A 25251-nucleotide genomic window follows, 5' to 3' on the forward strand; every position below is an offset into this window, starting at 1 on the left:
AGGGGTTCTAATATTTTGCTAATGACAATGATGGAGTCTACTAGCCTGCAAAAACTGCCAGAAATGTCTTTTTATTTTACTATTCATCTTTTATTTCTTTTTGAAACATCAACAGAAATCGATATAGCATCAAAACATGTAATATTACCAATATACAAACAAAAAAAAATCATACAACAAAAAATTTAAAATAAAACAGGAGTATATATGAAATGAAACCATTAAAACACAAATATATTCAAACAGAGCACTATACCAAGCAATGGCGTCCCAGTCGTCGTCATAAAGGTTTTTGCAGCACTAAGTTTGACTTTATTTACAGTGTTCCTTCCATTTGGATAAAGTATTTTCTGGATTAAAATACAATAAGCTTTGAAAAACTATGATCTGACAGTGTTTTGAAGAAAATGCTCAAGTATGAAACGCTCAGAACAAACACACTCGACCTTGATTTTAACTGAAGCAATGCAGGTTTAGTAGAAAGATACACAAGTGATGCGGTCACTGGGGCAGGAGGCGGCTGGATGGGCTGTGGGTCACAGATGGAATCCAAACATTTTCACCCACCTTCTCTTGACCGAATATGATTTTCTCATTAGGACATAAACTGAAAACGCACACATCACTTTGGCTGGTTTGACTCCTTTTCTCACAAAAGGTAGGGCTGTGATGTACTATGTGTCGACCCGCAGTCACTAACTCCAGTCTGTTAAATCGATATACACTCATCATACACAGAATCTCAGCTTTTATACAGCTGTGCTCTGCCATTCAAACATTTAGAACCACAAACCACATGCGAGTTTTATACCAGCCACTGTGTAAATGCATATTAAACATAATTGGATAAAATATGAATGCATAACTTAAACAGTTCCTGTACATGTACTGACCACCAATTTTAAAATGCTCAATATATTCAAGTACAAATGTGATTTCAATCTGATTTAAAGCCTTGTTTTCACCAACATATCTTCGCATTCTCTATCTGTAGCGGCTAACAACGTGACTTATTTGCCGCTGCTGTCATAGTGATGCCATTACGAATGACACCAGCAGAGGCAGAGCCGATCTGTGCAGCACGTAATGCCATTAATTATGAGATCATAATCCAGGGCGCATCACAGCTGGGCCGACTGTGCAGGAAAGTGCTGCTCCATCAGTAATCTGTAATCTGTGTGGGCGCTGTCCTTCCGTCAGTCCTCCTGCCTATGCTAAAAATCTCTCCTACAGCTGTTACCGTGCTTCTCCGCAAACAATATAGAGTCTGGCCAACAGCTGGAATGCCATTACATTACATAATGATGACATCCACAGTAAACTCATAAAATTTCTAGGATAACAATAACATACATCTTCGAGCTCAAACAACATTTAGATAAAATATTTATTTGTCATTGAAGTCATATATGAAAAATAACCCCTGCAATTCAAAGGCCACTTGAAAAAAAACAAAAACAACAACAAACCTAAACTTTAAGACAGTGTCTTGTTATTTGGAGCAAAGGGTGCTATTTGGCAATATATAATTACAAAGAGCGAGAGCGCTAGCAGAGAGGTGAGGAGGAATATTGATATTGATTATGAATCAGAGTAAAGAGGCCATGTGTCTCAGAAGAAGATGGCACTTATTTTCTCCAGCTCATATCTAACTTTTTTAATGCCATAGTGTCATTAGTGCAGGATTAAGATGGTATAATGCAGGCACGGTTATCTGTACGAATCCATTTTCCACGGGTGAATACAAAAATCGCATTTCTTTCAGCGATGGCCTAAAATCACAACTAAAACAACACAAATAACAGCTTGGACAGTTAAAGAATCAACCTCACTCCTCCCTCACTTTATTTGTAACATCTACATTCTTTTCACGCTCCTCATTTCCGTGCTGTAGCAATCATTTCCTTTTTCCTTAGAAAGGACTCTGCCCTGCCTCGGTTTCAGCAATCTGGCAACCATGACATAAATCTGATCTTTCACTGTTATCTAAATGTGAAATAACCAGAACCACAGCCTGAACTTCCATGTTGAGGTCGGAAAAAAAGATCCGATTCTTCCGTGGCTGCTAAAAACTTGAGAAGGGCTACAGGAGTAAGGGTTAGCCTCTGAGTGTGTGTTTGAGTCTCAGAACTCATCATCAGAGCTGAGTAGAAGGGTCTTTTCGTTGTCCCCGCGGGTGCTGATGTTACTGTGGCTGCGGGAGAGCGGTGGCCCTCCACTTCGCTCTAACGTGGACTGCTGGGTGTACTGCTGATAAGCTGGGGAGAAGTTATGGATGGCGTCCTGGACCATGTCTCCTGGATTCATCGTCTCCTTCAGGCTGCTGGAAATGCTCTTCATTGGGGCACAGCGACCTGGAGGTGTGACGGGAAGGTGGTAAATATTAAGAAAGAGACACTGAATGGAAGCAATACATGAGCGAAAAAAGAAAGAAACTATGTTTCCATCCCAACTGCCAGCTGGATTGTCCAAATAAACCTAAGCATTGTTGCAAAGAATATAAAATATATTAAGATAAATATTATCCCTCCATCTGGCATATTTATTATCAAGGCAAGGGTTTACGACAAGGGTGAGACCACAGACTGAACAAAGTGGGAAGGCAAAATGATGAAGGGCGGAATTAGCTGACTGCAAAATAAATGAAAGTACACAAAACAACACAGCGAAATATCCATCATTTCAAAATCTACTGGAAACATAAATATCTGTATTTTCTATACAATGCTGCAAATGAAACACTGAACTGAAACACATAACACAAGCAATGGAAATGCAATATTTTTTTAAACCACAATCAAAGAGAAAAAAAAGACATCAAATTCCATTTTAACATAAACAACTGAGTCACATACAGACAAAACATAGCTAACATCAGACGTACCGTACTGTCCATAGATAGGAAATGAGCCTTGAGTGCCGCAGAGTGAAGGAGGAAGAAAAGGAGAGAAAGAGATAAGAAACACAAGAAGGTCAAGATGAAAATAAAAGAATAGAAAAGAGGGCAGATGAAAAGAGAACAACTCAAAAATAAACAGATCGTTAAAGATAGGAATCAAAGTAAAGAGGGAGAGACACAAAGAGTGAGGTCAGATTAGCTTTGAAAGACTTCATCAAGAACCCTCTGTTAATCACATAATTACAATATTATAATACTCTGTTAGTTGCTCTTTGAAGATTTCACTCTCTACTACAACCAGACATCAACGCACACACATAAACATGCCGCTTACCATATGAATCCAGCCTTTTGTCCATGTAGACTTTGTAAGTAAAAGCATGGCGCAAAGCAATAGCAGCAAAGAACATCTCAATGCAGATGATGAAGTTTTGGTAGCCAGCAGCAACTGTTCCTTCCCCCACAGAGAAATCAGCAGAGTTGATCTGGGGGATAGCGCCACACTTCTCCAGGATGGCCAGCAACATCCCTGAAATATACAAAGATAAGATATGAAAACATAAATCAAAACACTGATGTATTACTCCATCAGAGTTCAGCAACATTTGAATCTGTGCATGGAAATGCCCAAAACTGGCACCAAAATAAACATATTTGGACCTGGCACAAAAAACTTTTTTGGTCTGTAAAGCTAACAGACAGGTTGCTTTAAACAGTAAAAACTCTTTCAATGTTAGGGCCAGAGCCACACTGATTAGTGAATACTGAGACACAAAATGACCAGCTGTCTACTAGGGTTCTTTTCCATTAATTAAAGTCACTATGTGTGAGGTTGCAGTTCCTTATATGACAAATATTATAGTTTCCTCTGTGATTAATTCTTCAAACAACCCATCAAAGAATTCTGTGCTCCAGTTCTGGTGGGTTGTTTTTAGCACAAAATAGCAGGTATCTGTGTTGGTATGAACCCTTCATGGAGTCTAACCAAGCTTGCTAGGGTTAGATGAAAAATTTGCACTCCACCATATCATCCAAAATTGTCCATTCTGGCAAAAGCACAGCGGCAACAGCAATGATGCAAGAATCAAGGCTTCAAAATGTAAGAGAACCAGTGGCTATATCCATCTGTTACATAAAGCGTAGGCTAGGGAGCCAGGAACTGAAGAGATCACCTCTCACTGGGACTGTTTCTACAGTATAGTGACTAGAATGAGCAGTCTTTGCTAGGTTTCCAGTTGTGTATAACAAGCTACTTCCAAGGTGAATTAAGAGAGGATGTATAAAGTTAATACACACACACTTACCCTGCCAGAAGGAGAGAAAGATGACTGACTTGACCATGAAGAACTTGAGCACTGGGTTATACGGGACGAGCAGCTCACGTGTGGCAAAGTAGAAGAGGAAGAGAGCGTAGAGGGACAGACTCACAGAGATGTTGTAGATAATTGTGATATACAAGTAGCCACTAGCCACACTGGAGGAGACAGAAAAAAAAGATCATATAAATGCAAAATCAAACAGATAACAGTCATTTCAACAAAAGCTAAACACTAAGATGCTGATGCTCTGGTTGACAGTGCTGTGGAAACATACTTGAAGTCTCCATCTCTGTATTTCCCAAAGGCCTGAAGGATGACAGTGATCACTGCCATCAGTGGTTTTACCACGCAGAACTGGAGAGTTGCCTGCACAGAAGTGAAAGACATAACAGTTGGTGATGTGTGATACCTACAGTCATTCAAGCTTAAAATATTTGCAAGTAGATATTTTGTGTATGCTTACGAACACGTTAAATTTTTAGTAAATGGAGAAAACATGTATTAATACTTGTCTGTCACAGTGGACACCACAACACTCAAACAGAGTCAGTACAACCTAAACCTCCGCCCAAACTAAAACACTCATACCTGTTTGCAAAACCTGAGGAAGCCAATGGAGTAGGTCCTGCCCCACAGACAGCATGTCCCATACATACAGCTTGACCTAAAGTAACATACAGGTTAAAAAATACACACACACACACACACACACACACACACACACACACACACACACACACACACACACACACACACACACACACACACACACACACACACACACACACACACACACACTCTTAACATGAAACAACTGAAGTAACCAATTATATGGGCAATTAGACTATGAAAGGGAATCAGACTTACTCGATGGGTTTCCCTCTGATTTCAGCCATTATGGCGCTCTCTCCTCCCAGATACTCGTAACACAAACTCAGGAAGTTGTAGATGACAAAGGCTGGAGAGGATGACACAGAGAAAAGGTTACAGTTTTCCAAAGTGGCTGTCTGCATCTGGAAAACAATTGCTAGATTTTAAAAAAACATTTTTTGTAACTGGAGTTAAGCTGCATCAGAAAGCACAAATGAGAAACTGCGTCATCCAACTAAGGAACTGCATATCAGTGATATGACAGGAAGAGAAACCACAACCTTCATAATCTTGCAGGATTTAGAACACCAAAAACTAAGCAAACAAGCTAAAAAATACACTGAAATGACAGATATACAATGTGATTAACACACAGTGGTAGAGCTCAGGCGGTAGAGCAGCTCACCTACTAATCGGAAGGTTGGTGGTTGCTGCTCCAGTCTGCATGGGCAACATACTAACCCCAATTCGCTGTGTTATCCATCAGAGTATAATTGTGTGTGAATGTTAGGTAGAAAACACTTACACAGGAAAGGCATAGAAAAAAGTACTTGTGTGAATGGGTGAACGAGGCAAGTTGTAAAGCACTCTGAGTGCTCATTTAGCGCTATATAAGAACCAGTCCATCTATCACACTAGTAAGGGAATTGCTATGCTTTAATAACTTGGTGTAACTCTAATAGTAACAGTTAGATTTTGCTGACTCTATTTCAGAACTGCTGAGACTGCCATTTCTAGACAGGAAGTGAAACTTATCAGTAGTCTTATGAATGACTAGCGAACACAGAACGAGCCTTTGACTGTGCATCCAGGCACAGTAATTCCTCTATGCAGCAAAAACACCCTGCAACAGTAAAAGCTTACTGAGAGAGAAATTTTTTTGCCAGAAATTAAAAAGAAAACAAAAAAACCCATCAAACAATTTACAGTTATATATGTAGACCATTGTGTAATTCATCATTATCTGATATCAAAAATTTAAAAACATTCTCCTGGATTTAATATCCATTATTCTTTAAAAATCTAAATATTTTTAGAAAAATCTCAACAAAGCATATAGGGCAGTTGCATCATATTCTGTGCGGTGGTCAGTGGTTTACTTTCTATTTTGCTGAGGAGTAACACGCAATTTAAAAAAACTGACTGGGCTGCACAGTGATCGTAGTTTTCCTGCTGGCCCAGGTGTTTGTCGGCTAATTTAAGGGTAACCCGCAGACCCAGGCTCCCTGCTGCCTCAGCTTTCTTTACAGTTGAAAGCTGCTGAGCTTAAAAGTAAGCCTGTGATTGCAGCACATGGACGACAATTGGGTCCTGGGTTTTTCAGTACTGCATAATTACAGATACAGTATGTTTTAACTCTAAAACAAGAACATAAGAAGAAGCTAATATTCTTTTGAATGGCTTCTCCACGTAAACTTAAGGTTTGAACAGTAGGTGGGTGGGGCTTCTGTGCCTAGATCACAATGTCATCATACAGAGCCAAGGGTAAAAAAAGAAACTGACATGGAGTCCTTAGAGCAGTTTGAAATCTGAGCTTCTGTCTCACTGGGGTTACGTGTACGTACACCGACATCCTAACCTAAAACTCTGTTCATGTTTAGTATAAGCATCCACTACTAGTTACCAACAATATACTATAAATGACAGAAAATACCAAAAAGCACAGCGGGCCCACTTTGAATAATGGTGGGATACATCATGATTTATCTGCCTAGAAGTGAGATGCCTTCTCAAGCATTTGCTCTTTTTCCACTCAGTTGCTAGGATACCTGTCCCCCCCCTCCCTGCAATCCCAACAGGCCATGGAGACATGAGAACAAAGATGGCAACCTTTGTAAATGAACTCACTGTAAAGGCCCTCTGTTAGTGGGCACAGCACATAAATTCTTACACCCTCACACTTACTCTCATCGTTGTGTTAAATGCTGACCATACTGTGATGGCACATGTGGCAGTGTGTATTCCTGCATGCAACATAATAGGCCAGTGTACCATTTTATTTGACTCTGTTCCTTTGTCCACTCACCTTCATAGCAGTCTCGGACTGTGTCGAAGTACACGTAATACTCCTCGTTGGTGAAGAAAAGCAGGCTGAGCCAGGAGTCAAAGGCATAGATGGGAACTATGAAGAGGATCCTAACTATGTGCCGCTGCTCATTTGGAGAGCTGTAGTAACGTAGGTGCATGTAGATCTGAAAAAGAAAAAGAGGTTAGAGAAACATAAGTTCATCTAAGAATATAAAGTCATTCATTTAGAAATCTAAGATTACACTGCTCCTATAAAAGACACCATCATCTAACAAGGAGCTCCTTATGCTGGAAAAATCCTCCATAACTTAAAGACTACATTAAACGAGCAAGTAAACACTGTGCAGTACTGGCAAAGGTGTATCTACACTCACCACCCATTTGATTAGTTACTGAAGTTAGTTAGTTAGTTACTGAAGTTTGAATTGAGCATGAGAACGAAGACGAAATGTGAATTATGTTACTTTAAACTTAGCATGGTTGTTAAGGCCAGATGGGCTGAGTATTTCACAAACTGCTGATCTATTGGGATTTTCCCACACAACCATCTGTAGGGTTTACAGAGAATGGTCTGAAAAAGAGAAAACATCCTGTGAAAATGCCCTGTTAATGTCAGAGAAGACCGAGAAGAATGATCAGGTTACTTTGAGTTGATTGGAACACAACAGTAACTCAAATAACTACTTGTTACAGCCAAGGTATGCAGAAGAGAAGAGCATCACAATACGGTCAACCTTGATGAGCTAGAGCAAATTGGAAAAACAGTGCTTGATCTGATGAGCCTTGACTTCTGATGCAACATTCAGATAGTAGGTCCACACAACATGGATGGACCTATCCTGCCTTGTATCAAAGTTTAAGGCTGGTGGTTGTGGTGTAAAGGTATTTTCTTGACATACTTTGGACCACCAACTGCGCATCATTTAAAGGTGAAAGCCTACAGTGTATCGATCTTCTAATGACTGCAACGTGGTGCGTTATCCTGCTGGAAGCAAAGCTCAAATCATCTCAAAATGGTTTCGTGAACATGATAAGATCACCGTACTGAAATGGTCTCCACAGTCACCAGATTTCAATCAAATAGAGCTCCTTTGGGATGTGGTGAAATGGAAAATTCACATCATGGATGTGGAGCTGACAAATCTGCACCAATTGTGTGATGTCATGTCAATGTCGACCAAAATCTCTGCCAAAAATCAATGTAATGAAGAATTCAGGCAATTCTGATGGCAAAAGCAGGTCCAACCAGGCATTAGCAAGGTGTACCGAACAAAATGGTCAGAAATTTAAACCTGCTCATGAGAGCATCTACACCTATAAAAACAGAGATAATGAAAAACTCTGTTGACATGCTATGTATGGGCTGCATGAACAAAGAAGGAAAATGGTATCAGGTTTCCACCAACAACCTAATGTACCACGTAATATTTCTAATTTTTCAAACGCAAACATACTGTATTTAAACTTGCCTATATAATGATTAAATTTCCTAAACTTTATTTAAAGTTTAGTTTAAAAAAAAAAAATAGGACCTAAACTAAAACATGGCAAAGTCTGGCAGGGAGTGTTTTTGGGGCCTGCACATAGAGTGAGACAAAAGCTATCAGTGTCATGGAAAAGGGCGTGCTGGTACTGACCAAATAAAAGCGTCACTGCAAAATGAAATGTGACCCAATAATTGTTTTATCTTGATTTTCTTGTTTTTATAATAATTGAAACCAAAAATTGTAACTGAAAAAAATGGGTTAGTAGTTGTCACATTAAAAAAACACAACAACAAAGAAACAAAAAACAACTAAAAACACAACATGAGCTTAACATGGATCAGTTTTCTCACTGCAAAACCACAGTTCAAAATGTGCTAGGTAATCAGGGTGGCCCAAAGTAATGGCTACCTCATGAAACCTGCATGTGTGCAGTCAGTATACACTTGCCAGAGTCTGATACTGGAATAGAGTGAGTTTGCAGGGTGTGTGTTGTGAGTGTGTGCTTGATGGGGGTAACTGATACTGAGCTTTTATCACTCCTTTTCAGAGAAGCAGACGGCAGGAAGGACAGGGTGGGCTGCTGTCACCAGCACCTCTGTCTGCGCCCTGTGGCTCTTTTCCACTTACACAATGTCCACACCTATCACCTTTCCTGGCCTGTAAACAGACACACCTCTGGTAAAATAACAAACATTGAAAGGGGGGGGGGGGGGGGGTGACAACACCAGGCCAGACAGTGCACTCACAGGCAATGGTTGCTTGGTGACCCTACTTTCAGCACACACATCTCCTGCTCCTGTACGGTGTTATACTCAAGCCAGGAGCACCTGTTGCCAGAGCGACACAAGGCTATTCTTTAACCAAGTGTGTGAAGAGCATCGGCAAACAATGGAAGAGAAATCCTTCAACTATGCCTCAAGGTACAATAGATCCCCCTTACATAAAAGGGATGTTACCTGAATGCTTCAGTGTAACATGAGGGCTGACAAACAAAGAAACCTGACAAGGTAAACTGCTCTTATTCCATGAATTGCAGTTCTCTGCAGTGCTCGCACACAGCACTCCACAGGCTTTTAGTACTGCTGAGGTCTTGCCATACAGCCATCGTAAATTGTCCCAAGCTGGATAAATTTAAGAGGGCCGAATTAAATTCAGTCAATCAAACTTGGCACCCTCGTGTGTTTGCGCTCAAGGTTGCCACAAACTAGAATATTCCAAGATTTTACAGCCTGCAAGGAAAATTTATTGCATGTTGTTTTGTCCATCTCTGTTTTACTGCATTTATGTAGTCGTACTACTGCCAGCCCCAAAGAAAACACAAAGACATGTATTCGTATTACTTGTTTCTAATGTTTAATGCTTGCAGCCATCTTAAACCTGGCTCCTAAATGGTGCTTTAAAGATTTAAATGTGGCTCGGTGACCAAAGACACTAGACTAAGACAAAACTCAGTGTCAGGAATTTAGGATGACTGTCTCCCTGCTCCCTGCAAATCAGTGGAATTAAAGCCATAAAGAAGTAAATATATCTGAGCTGTGGCAATGGGAGCTTTTTTCGTATGACGTCTCCTGCAGCTAACACAACTGGGCATGGTAACAAACAGCAGAGTAGGTTTAGCTGTCTGTGTCAGTCCACATTTCAGCAGGAATTATCAGTATACAGCCTAGATGCATCAAACAACAACAAATTAGATCCACGTGGCACAATTTGGCTTGCAATGAACCTGTAGGGTTGCTGAAATCTCACCATGTGTAGGAGCCTTTAGAAAGCAGATTGTAGATGAGAATAAGTACTTATTTATTTAACTTCTTCACAAACACAGTGTAGCCAATTCATGGGAATGGGATGTTATTTATCACCTTCACATCAAAAACAAAACAAATTTGCAGACAGAAAATTCCATAATATTTGGAAGAAGAATATTTCCTCATATGAAGCACATAACACTACATGTGCTTGGTGTGTGAACATCCACATAAAGAGTCAACCAACCTTTAATTAAGTCTAAATAAAACCAAACAATCATGATCATGATTCAAATTTGGGTTTTGAGTCACTTACCCAAAACACTGACATTGAGATCAATGTTTTGGGTAAGTGCTATGGGCAAAGACGGGAAAACAGATGTAACCACATTGAATGAAACCAATAACAACATGTTAGCAAAGAGTGCGTTTGAGTTTTGCCTAGTGACATATTTCGACCAAATAAAAAGCATAACCTGGTTATTCCTTTAGTGAAACCACCACATAGTCAACAGGTTCCCAAATACCCTTGGACTGTAGAAAGAACTCTCAAAACCCTGTAATTATTATTATTTAACCTCTTAGATCACAGTTTACCCTCTCACAGGTAGCTGTTAGTGGAACATTTCATTTAAACCCGCTGACCATTTAACCACTCTGCTTACCTGGTGGCATGTGATCAGAAGAGCTGTCCAAACAAAAAACCCTGATATAGTTTGGGCAGTGGAGGTCATGAGGAAAATTGGCTCATCTGGTGTTACCACTGGGGTTTTAGGCACCCATGATGTGTTGGATCCTTGTGGGGCTGTAGTGGCTGGGGACCCCAGGGTGAGGCCACTAGGAGAGTCATTCTCCAACCTCTCTGACAGCCGCTTGACTCGCCACCAAAGCTGACTCATCTGAATGAAGAAAGGACACTTCATCAACAAATATGCTTCTTGTAACACACTTAATTTACCCTCGACATTTTTAATAGCATGCATCAATCAACAGAACGTCATGTTCCAGTTTGTAAAGCCTGAATAAAACACTCTTGATGTGTAAATGCATCTCAGTGGGCTCGTGCGGCCAACGACCTAAATCTCATGCCAATATCTGCCGAAGCTGGAACGAGAAAACAGCAAAAGATAAAGAGCAGAGCAAAGTAGGACAGTGCACAAAAAAGTGCAAATGAGACTGCACGGCTGGCAGACGGATGAAGCCAGATCAAATGGAAGGAGTGAAAAGAGGAAGCACAAGGTAGGCGGGTGAGGAGGCACTGGTGAAAATGGGCAGAAACCACACACATCAAGACATGGAGCAGAGGGCTGAAAAATCCCTAAATCACACAGTGACAGATCCGTAAGATCTGGTGACCCAGTTTCTCCTCTTCTTGTTCCCGGCGCTCTGCTCTGGGCAGAATGAAGTGGAGTGCAGCTAGAAATAGCACTATGCACAAACATATCTCATGAGAGTAGTGAAACACCTTTGCACAAATTAGTCAAAAAATGCAGAACTAACACGATCATGCCTGTGGCTGCATGTGGTTGGTGAAAGCTGAAAACAGTAGAAATTAAGGAAACAACTGCACGCAAATGCACATTAGGAAAATGGATAAAGGTGTTCTGAAGTTTCTATTCTACAAGGCTAATGGAACAGCCTCAGAATCTTGGGGGCTGGAGGGTATCCAGGCTGTGCATCCTGAACAGGCCCATCACATGGCCAGACACATCCACGCTCTCATTCACACCTACAACCAATTTAGGCACAGGGGGAGCACACAAACTCCACACAGCTGCCTGACTACACCACTTCTGCAGCTCATAATGACATAATTATGAGCTGCAGAAGTGGCATTCATCTCATAATTACACAGGACTGATGAGGACAAGTGAAAACTAGACAGGCGACCGGCCAAACAACATCACACACATCGAGACAGATGCTCTGCTACACTCCCCCGCCCCCAATCATCAAATTACATCTCCCTGCAACCGTCATCTCTCCACCTACGTCAATGTCTTGGCACAGATTTTCAGGAAGGCAATAATCTAATAGTTTGCAGTGAAAACTAATTTCACAATGACTTTCAAAGCCTCCTGAAACACCAGCTAAATATAGGGTGATTGCACAGTGTTGTCATAGATGACTCATGCCACTTTGCCAAAGCCTCAATCAGCTTGTGGCAATGCAGCAACTGGGAATGAGCCAGTGTGTGTCTCTTTCACTCTCTCTCTTTCACACACACATACTCCAGAATATGTTTTAGTTGAAAACAAAAAACAACAAAAAATAAATAAATAAATTTTGAAGCCTACAGACAATTCAATCTAAATACTGTTATTAGTATTATTATTATTGATTTTAGTTGTACTAGTAAATATTATTATTTGAGTAATTAAAGAAGCTGACAGGTCCATATTTCAGTGTGATCAGGATCACGTTGATTTAACAGCTGAATTTCTATGTCCAAAATGATAATGTTATGTTTGGTTTTGCCATGTTCTGGTAAGTCAACAGTTAGAAAATGAGTTTATTTATAGTCAATGTAAATCAGTTAAAACATGCCATGTTAAAATAAACACATACAAATGATATGCATATCATCCATATTAAAGTCTGTGCTCACTGCTGTGCATACGCAATGGAGATGATCAGCAGCTTGCACTTACAATAACACCTCGCTGGTTCCCAGTGGGCCACAGACAAGACAGAAAGGCAGATCATCAGTCCTGCTGACTGCACCCGGGGAAAGATTTCAAAACATGCATTGTACTTCGACATCAATCGAATCGGCAGTCTTTGTGACAAGAATTAAGACTTCAGGCCAGGAAAGCTGTCTGAAACATACTGTAACACACCAGGGCACCGAGGCTGTGTTCAGCCAGATGAAGTGAACACAACAGGACTCAGCAGTGGTTACAAGTCATTTTTATAGTGTTAAGAGCAGATTAAAGAAAATACACAAAGGACGAGAAGTCAAGTTTCCCAGCTTTCAACCTTCGTATCAGTGCACACAGCCGTGCTATACATGCAATATCAGACAGGTGAAAAATTCAGGTGGGATAACAGTTAGCACACAAATGCTGATTTATGACAAGGTGTTTGAGCCATTCCGTTAGGAGTGTTAGGAAAGACACAATAAAATTGGAAAATTACAGCCGCTGATCGGCGCTCCTGACTCCGTGCTGCCGCTTTGCTTACCTCCTCTGCAGTTGTTTGATGTGCGCCGATTTGAATCCAGGCATCAACTTAGCTCATCGTCTCGAATCCAATCTCGAGCCTTTCGGGAGTATAAAAAGTTACCGAGCCAAGCTATTACATTCAAACGAGGGAAAGCCACGTATGTAATCACTGCATCTTTCTTTCAATTCCGGAAACTGGCTTCTTCTGCGGGAAGAGTCGACAGCTGAGCTTTAATGACGCCGACCTCAGCTGCTAACCAGTGTTAGCAAGCCCTTTTCTAGCCTAACACAAACTTAGCAGTTACTTCTCCCAGTAGAGACAAACCAAAGACGTATAACACGGTTTTAGAAAGCTTTACATAAAACACGACGCTGAGGTGTAAACTGAGAAAATAACTGGTATTAGCTTGCCATTTCCAATCCAATGCTAATGGGCTACTAACACCGTTATTTCACCCACAGCAGCAGTTCTCTGTATCAACAGCAGCGACTCCGCTCAGCGCATGCGCAGTCACGCCTTTGTCGTTCTCTGTGCTTGGCCATTGAACATAATACAACTTTATATCCACACCCAGCACCCGCTAACAAAATGATGAAGAAATGTCAAAAATTGTGAGCAACGTTATTAATTTTTATTACTTCATAAAATATACACAAATACTGTAAATAAAGAGTGTTTAAGAACTGTACATGATATCAGTACACAATACATAAAGTGAAATCCCCCCCCCCCCCAAATAGGCTCATTCTCCATACCATCCCCAACCCAACAGTTACAATGCCACTGGGTCATGGTGGCCTGTACAAAGGTAATTACACACAGTACACTGCTATTTACAAATCCCTGCAAATTGCATCAGTTAAGCTTTCTTCTTAATGACATCGTCAAGGTTTCTGGAGGTTAAAAAAAAAAAAAAAAAATCCAAAAGGTGACATCACACTATTGGCATTTTATTTTTGCAGGATACTTAAAGCCCTAAGTATTGAATAACGATGAAGGTGGACAGGCTTTGAACAACTGAGAAACAAAGGCATTCAAAAAACATAGAAGGTACGTCCAATAAATTACAGGATGATGAGTGACAGTTTAACATAAATACAGTTATTTAAAAAAAACTGCATACAAACTAAGACAAAGTGAATTTGTTATTCTTTGCAGGGATTCACTGTATCACACTTCCTTTCACACATACACAAAATGTTGGATGACCCAGCTGGCACAGCAACAGTAATCCATCCCACAATTTAGCATTTTAAATACCCAAACTCCAAATGCCTATTTCTGTTGTTAGTTTCCATTTTTCTACTTTACACTTTAAAACAAAAATGACCACATTTGGCTTTACGTTGAAATAAAAAAATATTTACAGTGGAGTAAACAAACTTGGGTGTGGGGAAAAAAAAAAAAAAAAGTATAGTTATAGTATATTACTGGATGCCCCCCTCCCAAACCGCACCCTGAAATGTGATCCCAAATGTTGAAAGAGCCTGCCCAGTACCCCCTATTACCTTCAATAATAAAAGAATAAAAAAAGGTAATGTTAAGAACTATCGTAAAAATTGCAGCCACTTTTTGTTAGCCAAAGTGGGCAGCTGTGGTCTCTGGTCGAATATAATCTGTTTGCTGAAAATTTCCTGAGGAGCTTCCCTCAAGACTTCAGAGTTCTGTCTTTGCGTCATCTACCATCATGCTTTACCATTTCCACTAACATTAAAAAAAAAAAAAAAAAAGAGAAAAAAAAAGAAAGATTCAAAACAGGCAAGGGGTGGTGAAGACTTCCACGGCTATGTTTTGAGGGGCAGCAAGTAATCACAAAAGGGATGAAGGACAAGCAATCACCAAATGCTACTTCACCAGAAACATTACAGCAGCTAAAAACATCACTTACTATTCCTTTTTCAAAGTTACTCTTCATTTTGCCTTCTATCAACTGACCTACATGTCTCCATTTATTTATATTTAAGAGGTTATTAAAAACAAACAGTAAAGGGGACCTATTATGCTTCATTTTCTTCCATAGTCTGTATGTAGTTTCCCTGTATAAGTAATCCATGAGTTAAATGTTTTGGCTTCAGACTGCTCTGAATGCCCAATTTCAGACAGTTTCTCTCTAGTCTTGGCTCTTTGTGATGTCATAGAGAGGGGATATCCTAATAAAGTTGTTATGTTTGGGAGAAACAGAAAAGTTCACTTAGAGGGGGAAGCCGTTCCAGGAAGAGATGACCAAAGAGGCTGCAAGACCCAGTGTAAGACAAACATGGATTATTATAAACTGTGAATCATGCAAAGCTACTTCTATTAGTAGGCTCAAAGAATTCAAATATGGAGCAGGAAACGAGCATAAGAGGCCCCCTTTAAGAACATGAAAGTACTCCAATGTCATTATGTAAATCAAAAAGATGTTTTTGCTGTGTCTAAATTGAAAAATACATTTTTTTGGGGGGGAAAAAAAATGTCAGCTTATAATCAACCTTTGATTAAACACATGCATGTCCCGGATACCCTTCTGCTCCTTTGATGCCAACAGTTCTTCACATTTTTCAGAATGCTGAGGGAATGTTTTGAGGAAGAGGAGGGCAGGTATGAGCAACTGTCAAGGTGCAGCTTTGTCATTTGTATTGTGGTAGTGATGATCCAGGGTTCAGTAAAGAGGGTTCATTGAGAAGGAAGGAAGAAGCAGAAAAAAAAAAAAAAAGAAAAAAAAAATTGCTGGATACCTTCGTGTATTTTCCTGGATCCTGAAAGAGTTACTGTCCTTTTCCAAAGACCCATGTGTCCATTTGCAATCATCTTTTCTTAGAACAAAGTAAGAATGAAGGAAAATAAACTGTAGCAACAAATACACCTTGAAGCCCTGAAACAAGAGATGTATTGTCATTAAAGAAGAAATTTACAGATAAATAGCAAATATTTAAATTAAACAAGCGATTAAAAAAAACAAAACAAAACAAAAAAACAAAAGCAAAAACAAAAAACACGCTAGACCTCACCTGTCAGTTTTACTTGCATGCAGAGCTGGAAAATTCTATTTTCCCATGTGCTCAAATGGCACGCTGACCTGCAGAGGACAGTACAGATTCAAGATAAAGAGTCAGCAATTACATCTCTCTTTCTCTCTCTCTCTCTCTCTCTCTCTCACACACTCTCTCACACACACACACACACACACACACACACACACACACACACACACACACACTGAAGCAGGACAAAATTATACCACACTGAATCATGTCCTAACCCCATTAGATACAGTTCAAACAACAACACTGATAACTTTGCAAGCTAATTACAATGTTAATGCTAATGCTTTCATATTTTTTTAAATCTCGTTCTGTCCTTGCTGTTCTTCTTTGTTAGTATTGAGTGCAGTCTTGGCAGACAGTATAGGCGATACTACACCATAGCGTCCTGTACTGTATTGCAGTTACAAAAACATATGCGGGCGAATCGTTGCAGCCCTACATATCATGTATTAATTTATCCTCTCCCAATTACATCAGTCATCTATCTGCCTGTCCTACCCCCAAGGTCTAACCTTCTGTCACCCTTGTATGCCGTTTTTTTCTTCTGTTGTTAAGTAGGAGGGGCTAAAATGGCTCTCTCAATGTCGAAGTTTGCCGACTCCAGTTTAGACGAATCAATCCTGTACAAAGTGGCATTATATATATTATTTACATAATCAGGCCTGAGTCAAAAGCTCTAGCTTCAGACTCCTTTAAACACTCGGCTATCTACTCTTAGAGGTTTATGATGCCAGAGCTAAGCCTAAAAGAAAAAATCTTTAACGGAACGGAACTAAAATGGCTAATTACAGACTGTGGATGAACACAGATGTTGCAAAAAGTCCCAGTATAAGAATCAAACAAAGCTACTTTAGCAGGGCTCAAGAATAAAAATGTAGAGGTAAAAAACAAGCAAAACAAATGATTATCATCACCAGCCTTGTGGGTTACCTGATCAACCCCAGGGGCTTTTCTCACCTGTGACGTAGAAATTCTCGATTGGTCGTGGCGGGCTGTGAGGTCAGAGGATGATACGTTGGCAGGAGCACCACGGTGGAGCCGCATGCTCACCTTCCTCTCTCGCTCTGCACGAGAAATTGCACGTGGTGACGTGTTACCTAAAACACAATAAAAACGCCTAGATTAGATAAAAATATTCAAGAAAAAAGAAAAATACTCTGGTGTCCGTCTTATTCTGTTTCCTTTTTTTTTTTTTTTTTTCTTGTAATGCAGCAGTTAGCTGAAAACTCACCAGACTGCTGGACCCGAGAGGCAGGGTTAGAAATGGCTTGCTCAGGGCCGTTCCTGACTCTGTTGGGAGCTCCAGGATTTGGACCTGGAGGGAGGCCTCGCGATGCAGACCCCCTGGGGACTCCTCCGATCCGCTCATCTCTCTCATCCGCAGTCCTCCTCTCCCTATCCCCATCCTCAGCTGTCCGACTGGCACCCTTTTAGATGAGATAAGCCACATTCAAGCCTAACTACTGACAGGTAGCTGTATTATAATGTGGTGAAAATACAAATCAAAGCTCAAGTTAGAAACTGTAGATATAAACTTACAAATTTGAGCATGTTCCAGTCAAAGACATAATCGTAAGAGAAGCCCTGTCGGTGGAACAGATTCCTGAAGAGCTGTCGAAGGTAGGAGTAGTCTGGTTTGTCATCAAAACGGAGTGAGCGGCAAAAGTTCAGGTATGTGGAGAACTCAGCTGTAAGAGGGTAAATAAAAATAATGAGAGTAGAACAGAAAGTTCACTGTAGCTGTAAACTTTGTGTGATTAGATAATTGTTAGCATTCAATTTCATACTGAGAAAATACAATACAACATATTAAAATAATTTCAGAGGTATGTGTAGTACACAGAGGCGCCGTGTGAGCCTCACTTACATGGGTATCCTTTGCAAAGAACTTCAATGGGTGTGGACATTTTCTTCTCGCTGATCCGTTCATATTTCTGTCTCTTTGTGGCAGCCTTGAGGCCCTGCCACGGGAGTGACCCCAAGTTGAAGTACATGAGGACGTAGCCAAGAGACTCCAGGTCATCACGTCTGGACTGCTCTGTAGACAGAACGCATGAGAGAGAGGGAGAAAGATCGTTAGTCATCATAACAATCATTAAAAAAAAAAAAAAAAGTGCCCTGTAAATTTGTTTAAAGAGCATCAGAATGAAATTACAAAGCAACGTGAAAACCCCCTGCCCCTATCCCCACAATCCCAGATAACTCTTCCTTCTTTACAGCCTGTATATATATCAGATACAGTGATGATAAAACGATGCCGCAGCGAAGAGGCACATCCAAAATTAAATGGCTGAATAAGAGGGACTTTTCACTAAACAGAAAACAGAGCTAGAGTCAGTAAATTTCTACACAGAAGAAATATTAAGCACAAGGAAGAACTTCAAACACCATAAATTTTTTTTGGTGCTTTAACTCAATCATGTTACGATTTGGTGAAAGGGAAAATATTACGGTAATTTGTAAGATTCCAGGTATTCCACAAATCCAGGTAAGTGCTAGAGGGTTTAAAAAGAGATGAGTGCCATAGAGTGACTCTAAAGAATCACATTTAAAGTAATGTTTAGATGAAATCTCTACATCTGCTGTGGAGCTGATGAGATTTCTTTGAGTCACAAGTCTAAGGCAACTGAGATCACATCTTCATTAACACAGTCACACCAGTTCAATGAAATGTAAACCTTATGACAGAGAGAGTGCATTTCCTGTCAGCTCCACTGTGGGGCCTGCCCACCTGCCTGCTGTGAGCTCTGTGGTCAGATGGAGGCAGTACACACACACACACACACACACACACACACACACACACACACACACACACACACACACACACACACACACACAAAAAACCAAACAAACAAAAACAGTCTGTGGGCCACTCTTGCTCATGTTGTTGTTGGTTCGTTAGCCGGCCACGGAGAAGAGCATAGAATGAGCTGAAGTGAAACAGATGGGAAAAAATAAATAAATTAAAAAAAAAAAAATAAAATACTAAAGTGTGGACAGCAGACACTTTAAGATTTTTTACTTTTTTTTTTTTTCCCGCAGTTTTCCTGTTCCTGATCAACTCCACTGTCGCACCCCACTATACTCCTGCCCACTTGTCAACCAATCAACATTCGGTAGTCGCATACATCATCTGCTTTAAGCGGCACGCAGTTAGGATCTTGGAGTGGTGCATGGCAGCACATCTCACATGGGTGAGAACCTCTCTCCCCTCTGTCTGACCAAAAAGTGTACGCAGATGAATATATTTACAAGGATAAACCCCGTTTTAAGGTATAGCATCTCCATTGGTCATGATCACACAGTTATTTCTATTTGCCCTCCATTAGGGTACAGGAAGCTGTTGAACAATAGGTATCGCCACTCAGACGATAGCACCAGATAGCTGGATAGCATAAGAGGAGAAGAAGTTAAACTGCAAACAAAGACTTTGTTGCAATGAACACTCTCCAAAGTCTCAAGATTTCAAACTATTGCACAGCTCCTTCTGTGCATCTATGCGTCTCTGAGCTTCTGTACTTGAGTATCATTAAAATAGCACTGAAAAACAACATGATCATACTACAGTGGCTGCAGTGCAACATGCCAGGTTACAAAACTCGAGAGGTGCACGACCACAAACATTGTGGGGCCACAGCGAGCATAAGAACAACATTACAGAGAGACTATATCGGTTTAAATCATTTGACTGATTATTTTACAAGGAAAGATCTGGTGCATCAGAAAATCTCTGAACTTGAACTAACATATGGCACCTTAATACAGTTCTTTCAGCTTAAGGGAAGCTCTCTCTACTATATCAGTAAGAAACATCAATCACAATACAGAGCTGTAAGATAAATGCTTCAGATTATGTCTAAATAACTCAATAACAGCAGTATTCTGCAAAATTTAACACCATGGTTTCATATCCAACACACCAAAGCCTTCATTAAAATGCAGGCAAATTAGGCTCACGTGTCTCCTCCAAGTCTTACCGATTCCAAGATGTGTGTTGATGGAGGCGTAGCGCGCTGTGCCCGTCAGGTTCTTGTTCTCCCGGTAAGGAATGTGCTGGTGTGTGCGGGCATCACGGTACTTCTTGGCCAGCCCAAAGTCAATGATGTACACCAAGTTGCCTTTCTTGCCGAGTCCCATCAGGAAGTTGTCAGGCTTTACATCTCGATGGATGAAGTTCTTGGAATGGATGTACTCAATGCGACTTATCTGGAGAGGAAAGGTGGGAGAGTGGTGAAACAAGGTTAGCAGCACAAAAAGCCTCTAGGTAAAAACAAAGGTTACAATGGGACACGACAGGTCATCTTATATTTTACATCCCATGAGTTCAGCACTGCCCCTGTGGAGTTTCCCGACTCAGAAAAACGGTTATTGTCACATGGCCATTTCTTTTCTGAGTATATACTATCAAAACACTATATAAACATGCAAAAAAAAAGTTCTGGAATCCAAAAATTTCACAATTTGTGTATGACTGTTTCTGAATGTGTCATAACAACCAGCATGAGACTGCATGTCACCTTCTGGCTGTCCTTTACACTTCTTGACTTCCTGCCCAGCATATGTAATTAATATCCATTAACTGACGCTAATGGTGTAAATGATCTCCACAACAGACTGAGCATCACCACTTCCTGTGGAGTTTGGTTTTTTTTTTTGTTTTTTTTTTTGCTTTTTTAAATCCCTGCAACCAGCAATGAAAGCCATGTAGACAAAATGTGTTCTCATCCCATCTAAAAAGCCAGCCATACCCTTAGTGCCCTCAATACATCTTGGCTTTCTCATTCCATTGATATGAAAACAAGGTAAAATGTGCCAGAGGATGTATAAAGAGAAGCTTCAGCTGGAACAAAAGGTGAGATCAGTTGTGCTTGAGAGAGAGCCACCAATGAAATCAAACATCTAGGCCAGCACAGTCTACAAAAAGGCCAATATTACAAAACACACAAATCACAAAATGATCCCTGACTTTAACTGAGAGGTTTGTCGCATACCATCTGGTCAGCCAAAAGCAGGACAGTCTTTAGGCTGAATTTGCGGGAGCAAAAATTGAAGAGGTCCTCCAGACTAGGGCCGAGCAGCTCCATCACCATCACGTTGTAGTCTCCCTCTGCGCCACACCACTTTATAGATGGAATGCCCACTAGTGAAGACACACATCAAATCAGAACAAAGCCCCCGAATCGTGGCACACACACTGCTGGTTGGACATTTGTCATCTTCACTTTACACATTTAGCAGATTTCATAGGATTTGCGTCTCCTATGCCGTCTTGGCCAATAAATTCAAGAAGGAATGTGTTGAAAAATCTTGACAAGCATGTCTAAGCTCTAATTTCTTACCTCCTCCTTGCATCATCTTGTAGAACTTGCTTTCAATGTGCAGCTGTGGGTGTTTGGTCTTCACACATTCCAGCTTGATGGCTACCTCCTCACCAGTGGCGATGTTGGCACCTGAAGAGACACGTGCAGAAATACCCACAGCCGTCAGGACAATTGCACCTTTGCATGTACAAGGGCCAAAGACGAATGAGCATAAAGGAAAATCTGAGTTCAGTGCCCGGATAAAGGAGGAAAAAAATGAATGGTACAGTTTGAAAAGAGAGGCTCTCCACACACTAATGTGGAAAGAACCTCACCGGGCAGAAAGCTGGGTAAAGCGTTTAAGAACTGAAGGAAAAAAAAGAAAAAAGAAAGTGGATGCTTCAACTTACCAAGGTAAATGTCTCCAAAAGAACCACTCCCTATCTTTCGCCCGAGCCGGTACTTGTTCCCAACTCTCAGCTCCATGCTTCCAACTTGTCACTGTCACAGTGGGAAAACGCAGATATTAAAATAAAGCAACAAACACACAAACTGAGCATCATCGCACCTCTTTCACCACTTCAGCTATAACCGTGACCATTTCCTGAACTTTCCCCTAAGGGCAGAAAGAGGGAAGTTATCCTCGAGGGTCAGTCAGCTGCTCACATGATGTGTACCAATCCCTCAGCACTCAAGTGTTCACATGTTTTTGAGACAGAATGTGGCCCAAGCAGGGCCAGTTGATCAGCAAACAGCTGTCTGGTGCCCAGAAATACAAGATCAGATTTGTAGGGCAGCTAGGGGTGAGAGAGAGGCGGCTGCAGTGAGATCAGCAAAAACATGGAAGGGAGGAGAAAGAAAAACAGGGAAAAAAAAAAAAGAAAAAGGGAGGCCATGCACAAATGCCAGTTTCCACTTGGAAGTGGAGTGAACCAGAATCAACGGACTTGGCACACACGAGGAAATGAAACAGCTTTTTTTTTTGGTTTTGTGTGCGCGTGTGTCGAGCTGATTTGCACGTGATGCCGGAGCAGGATCATCACTTATTTAGTGCTCGCCCCACCACGCCACATTGTGCAGCCATTGCAAAAGCAAGACTAAGCTCTCTGCCGTTCTGCGCTGGCACTGCCAAGCGAGTGAAGGCATGAGCAGCCAGGGAGCACTGACTGGCTTTATCTATGTCAAGGCCCTCACACAATTCTGTGTGATGAACTCCACAAAGCGCTGCACAGACTTTATCAGCATGGACATTTCTACTGTCGCCACTCTTCAACACTACTGCAACAAAACATCTCTATTACGGTGACGCTCGTTTTTAAAATGCTGTCGCTTTCGAGTTTCAACCCTCAACTTTCCAACCGAACGTTTGCAATGCACAGAACGCCCTGCATCTTCTTCACCAATCACTGTGTTGCATCTGCCAACTCAAGAACCCTTATAAAATCCCAACTTTAAATGACTCCACATATTAGTTTTGCTGGAACGCAGACACAAGCTCTAAAAAACACCCAGGAATCACCATCATGGATCAACTGAACCTTGCTTTTCATCAGCAGCAACTGCATCACAAAGGCCGTACATATCCTGATGAACTCTACCTGATGAGGACAGCCTGCTAGGAGATGTGATAGAGGCAGATGGATCTGGGTCATTAAAGAGTGAGAGTTCATGTCTCATGTGCTGCAGCCAGGTCTCCCGATTTAGGGAGGAACACTAACACAAGGTTACACCTAAAGGGTACAACGAAAGTGCCAATGGTTAATTACTTCATATAGGAACCGTGGCACAAGACGCTAAATACAAGACTCTACCCATATTATTTGAGATATTTTCTCATGAGCTACTAAAAGACTAAGACAGACTTTAGTACAGCAAATGCAGTTATTGCAGTAACGTGAAGAGTCTGTGATTTGAGGTTTCAAAGGTGCCTTGTGTGAAGTGAAGCAAGTGGAATTAGCCTGTCACACTGCACTGGAAAAACACCATGTGCTATTACGGTAGTAATCGTCTACACGAGAGTGGATTGGTTAAGATGGTACAGTACACATCTGCTGGTTGGGGGGAGTCTTAGTGGTGACTGTTGAGACAGGATGTCCTGAGGATGTTGTACACTGTGGTTGAAAAATCACACACACAGACAATATATCACTAAAATGACCTCAATCTGAAGTTAAATTATCGTGCGTTTTCCGGACATGTAATCGTTTAGATGGATGTTTAAAAAAGTGCTATACTTGGAAATGATTATCGCTCTTTTAAAACAAACAAAACAAGTATTGTAACAGAGAGCCAAAGCCAAAAGATTTCACAATCACACGAAGAAAAGAACAGAGCTAACGTTATGCCTCTCGCACACGGACAGCTGTCACTACTACACAAACAACTCGCGTGTTACAGACTCCACGCTGAATGCGTGTGTTAATATCGCCTAAAGTTGCAACACAAATGTATGTTGTTGTTGTTTTTTTTTATAACGGTAACGCTACATTTCTCTTTCCTGTTTGCAATTTGACAAGTAGCAAGCCAGTGGCGAATAGGCAAGAGCAACAAATCTGCCGTAGTTTCAGTTACGTTTAAAAAAAAAAAAAATTGCTAAGATTTACTGAGTATTTACTGAGTGTTTATTGAGTGTTTCTGTATAATTTGGGGACGTTTCGAGTAACGTTAGTGAAAAACATCAGCTCTAGGCTGCAACATTAGTTAAGAGTTAGCTGCTAAGAGTAAGCTAGGAGAAATACGTTAACGGAACCGTGATACGCGTAGCCCCGTTAATACTGTAAAAAAAATAAAAATAAAGAAAGCTAGTAATATTTAATATTTTACTTCGTCACATTTTATATTATAACCGCACCCATGTATGTTACTGGACAAGCCTGTGCAGATCCCTACTACGCGCCCCCTCCCCCTCTCTTGGAAGCCGTGAATAGGAGCGTCTGATTCGGCCGAATCTGGCCCCTTTTCCCCCTTGGTTTCTCCGGTTCCCTGACCCAGCACTCACCCGATATTAGGTTCGTCCGAGAGCTGGGTTGGTGGAGGTTCTGATCCGATGGTTGTCAGTCGGACAAGAGCCCGGGTAGTGGAGGATGGAAGCGGATTCTGGTGGCTCTCATACCCCCAGCTCTTAGCTCAGTCGTCGACTGCACTCCCTGTTAATAGTCCCTGAGATGCTCCGGCAGTACGACGGCCGTTCTCCGCTCGAGTCTGTCTCCCCCTCTCGTTACTTAACGACGTGCGTGTTCACAACGCAATGATGTCATTCCCTGAATGTCAGTGCACTGCCATTAAAGGAAAACGTCACATATAACGACTCCTATATCTGCAAATTTACCATTCATGAATAACTATCCAATACCATTATTACTGTCATTCGTTTTTAGTGTAAATAGTCAAGTGTGTGCATACTCCTGCA

The 25251-nt window shown here is 41.0% G+C and overlaps 2 protein-coding genes across 3 annotated transcripts; both read right to left on the reverse strand.

Moving 5' to 3' along the window:
* Window positions 1-91: 91 nt before the first annotated feature.
* On the reverse strand, window positions 92-14000 carry LOC134625974 (transmembrane protein 184B-like). 2 transcript variants are annotated; one of them, XM_063471401.1, is made up of 10 exons: window positions 13532-14000; window positions 11014-11247; window positions 7115-7280; window positions 5086-5176; window positions 4807-4882; window positions 4493-4584; window positions 4204-4373; window positions 3234-3428; window positions 2885-2911; window positions 92-2354 (listed from the first exon to the last, which is right to left on the reverse strand). In XM_063471401.1, exons 2-10 carry the CDS (start codon window positions 11245-11247, stop codon window positions 2125-2127), a joined length of 1281 nt encoding a protein of 426 aa, XP_063327471.1. In that variant the 5' UTR covers window positions 13532-14000; the 3' UTR covers window positions 92-2124. The 2 variants fall into 2 exon arrangements, with proteins under 2 accessions (XP_063327471.1, XP_063327473.1); XM_063471403.1 differs by lacking the exon at window positions 2885-2911.
* Window positions 14001-14122: 122 nt separating this feature from the next.
* On the reverse strand, window positions 14123-25046 carry LOC134625975 (casein kinase I). Its single transcript, XM_063471404.1, has 11 exons — window positions 24841-25046; window positions 22253-22343; window positions 21882-21992; window positions 21534-21682; window positions 20520-20748; window positions 18407-18577; window positions 18079-18227; window positions 17771-17966; window positions 17497-17636; window positions 16504-16571; window positions 14123-16367 (listed from the first exon to the last, which is right to left on the reverse strand). Exons 2-10 carry the CDS (start codon window positions 22326-22328, stop codon window positions 16539-16541), a joined length of 1254 nt encoding a protein of 417 aa, XP_063327474.1. The 5' UTR covers window positions 22329-22343; window positions 24841-25046; the 3' UTR covers window positions 14123-16367; window positions 16504-16538.
* Window positions 25047-25251: the final 205 nt, after the last annotated feature.

Source organism: Pelmatolapia mariae, linkage group LG4 (assembly GCF_036321145.2).
Source record: "Pelmatolapia mariae isolate MD_Pm_ZW linkage group LG4, Pm_UMD_F_2, whole genome shotgun sequence".
NCBI classification, from domain to species: domain Eukaryota; kingdom Metazoa; phylum Chordata; class Actinopteri; order Cichliformes; family Cichlidae; genus Pelmatolapia; species Pelmatolapia mariae.

Excerpts from the sequence above, each read along its gene's own strand:
- LOC134625974 (XM_063471401.1), bottom strand. The coding sequence starts at position 11,247 with ATGAGTCAGCTTTGGTGGCGAGTCAAGCGGCTGTCAGAGAGGTTGGAG. Across the intron at positions 7,281-11,013 it reads TTCTGATCACATGCCACCAG|ATCTACATGCACCTACGTTA; the intron begins GTAAGCAGAGTG and ends TTTCTTTTTCAG. Across the intron at positions 2,355-2,884 it reads TCCTATCTATGGACAGTACG|GTCGCTGTGCCCCAATGAAG; the intron begins GTACGTCTGATG and ends TCACACCTCCAG.
- LOC134625975 (XM_063471404.1), bottom strand. The coding sequence starts at position 22,328 with ATGGAGCTGAGAGTTGGGAACAAGTACCGGCTCGGGCGAAAGATAGGG. Across the intron at positions 20,749-21,533 it reads TGCTTTTGGCTGACCAGATG|ATAAGTCGCATTGAGTACAT; the intron begins GTATGCGACAAA and ends TTTCCTCTCCAG. Across the intron at positions 18,228-18,406 it reads TCTTTGCAAAGGATACCCAT|CTGAGTTCTCCACATACCTG; the intron begins GTAAGTGAGGCT and ends ACCCTCTTACAG.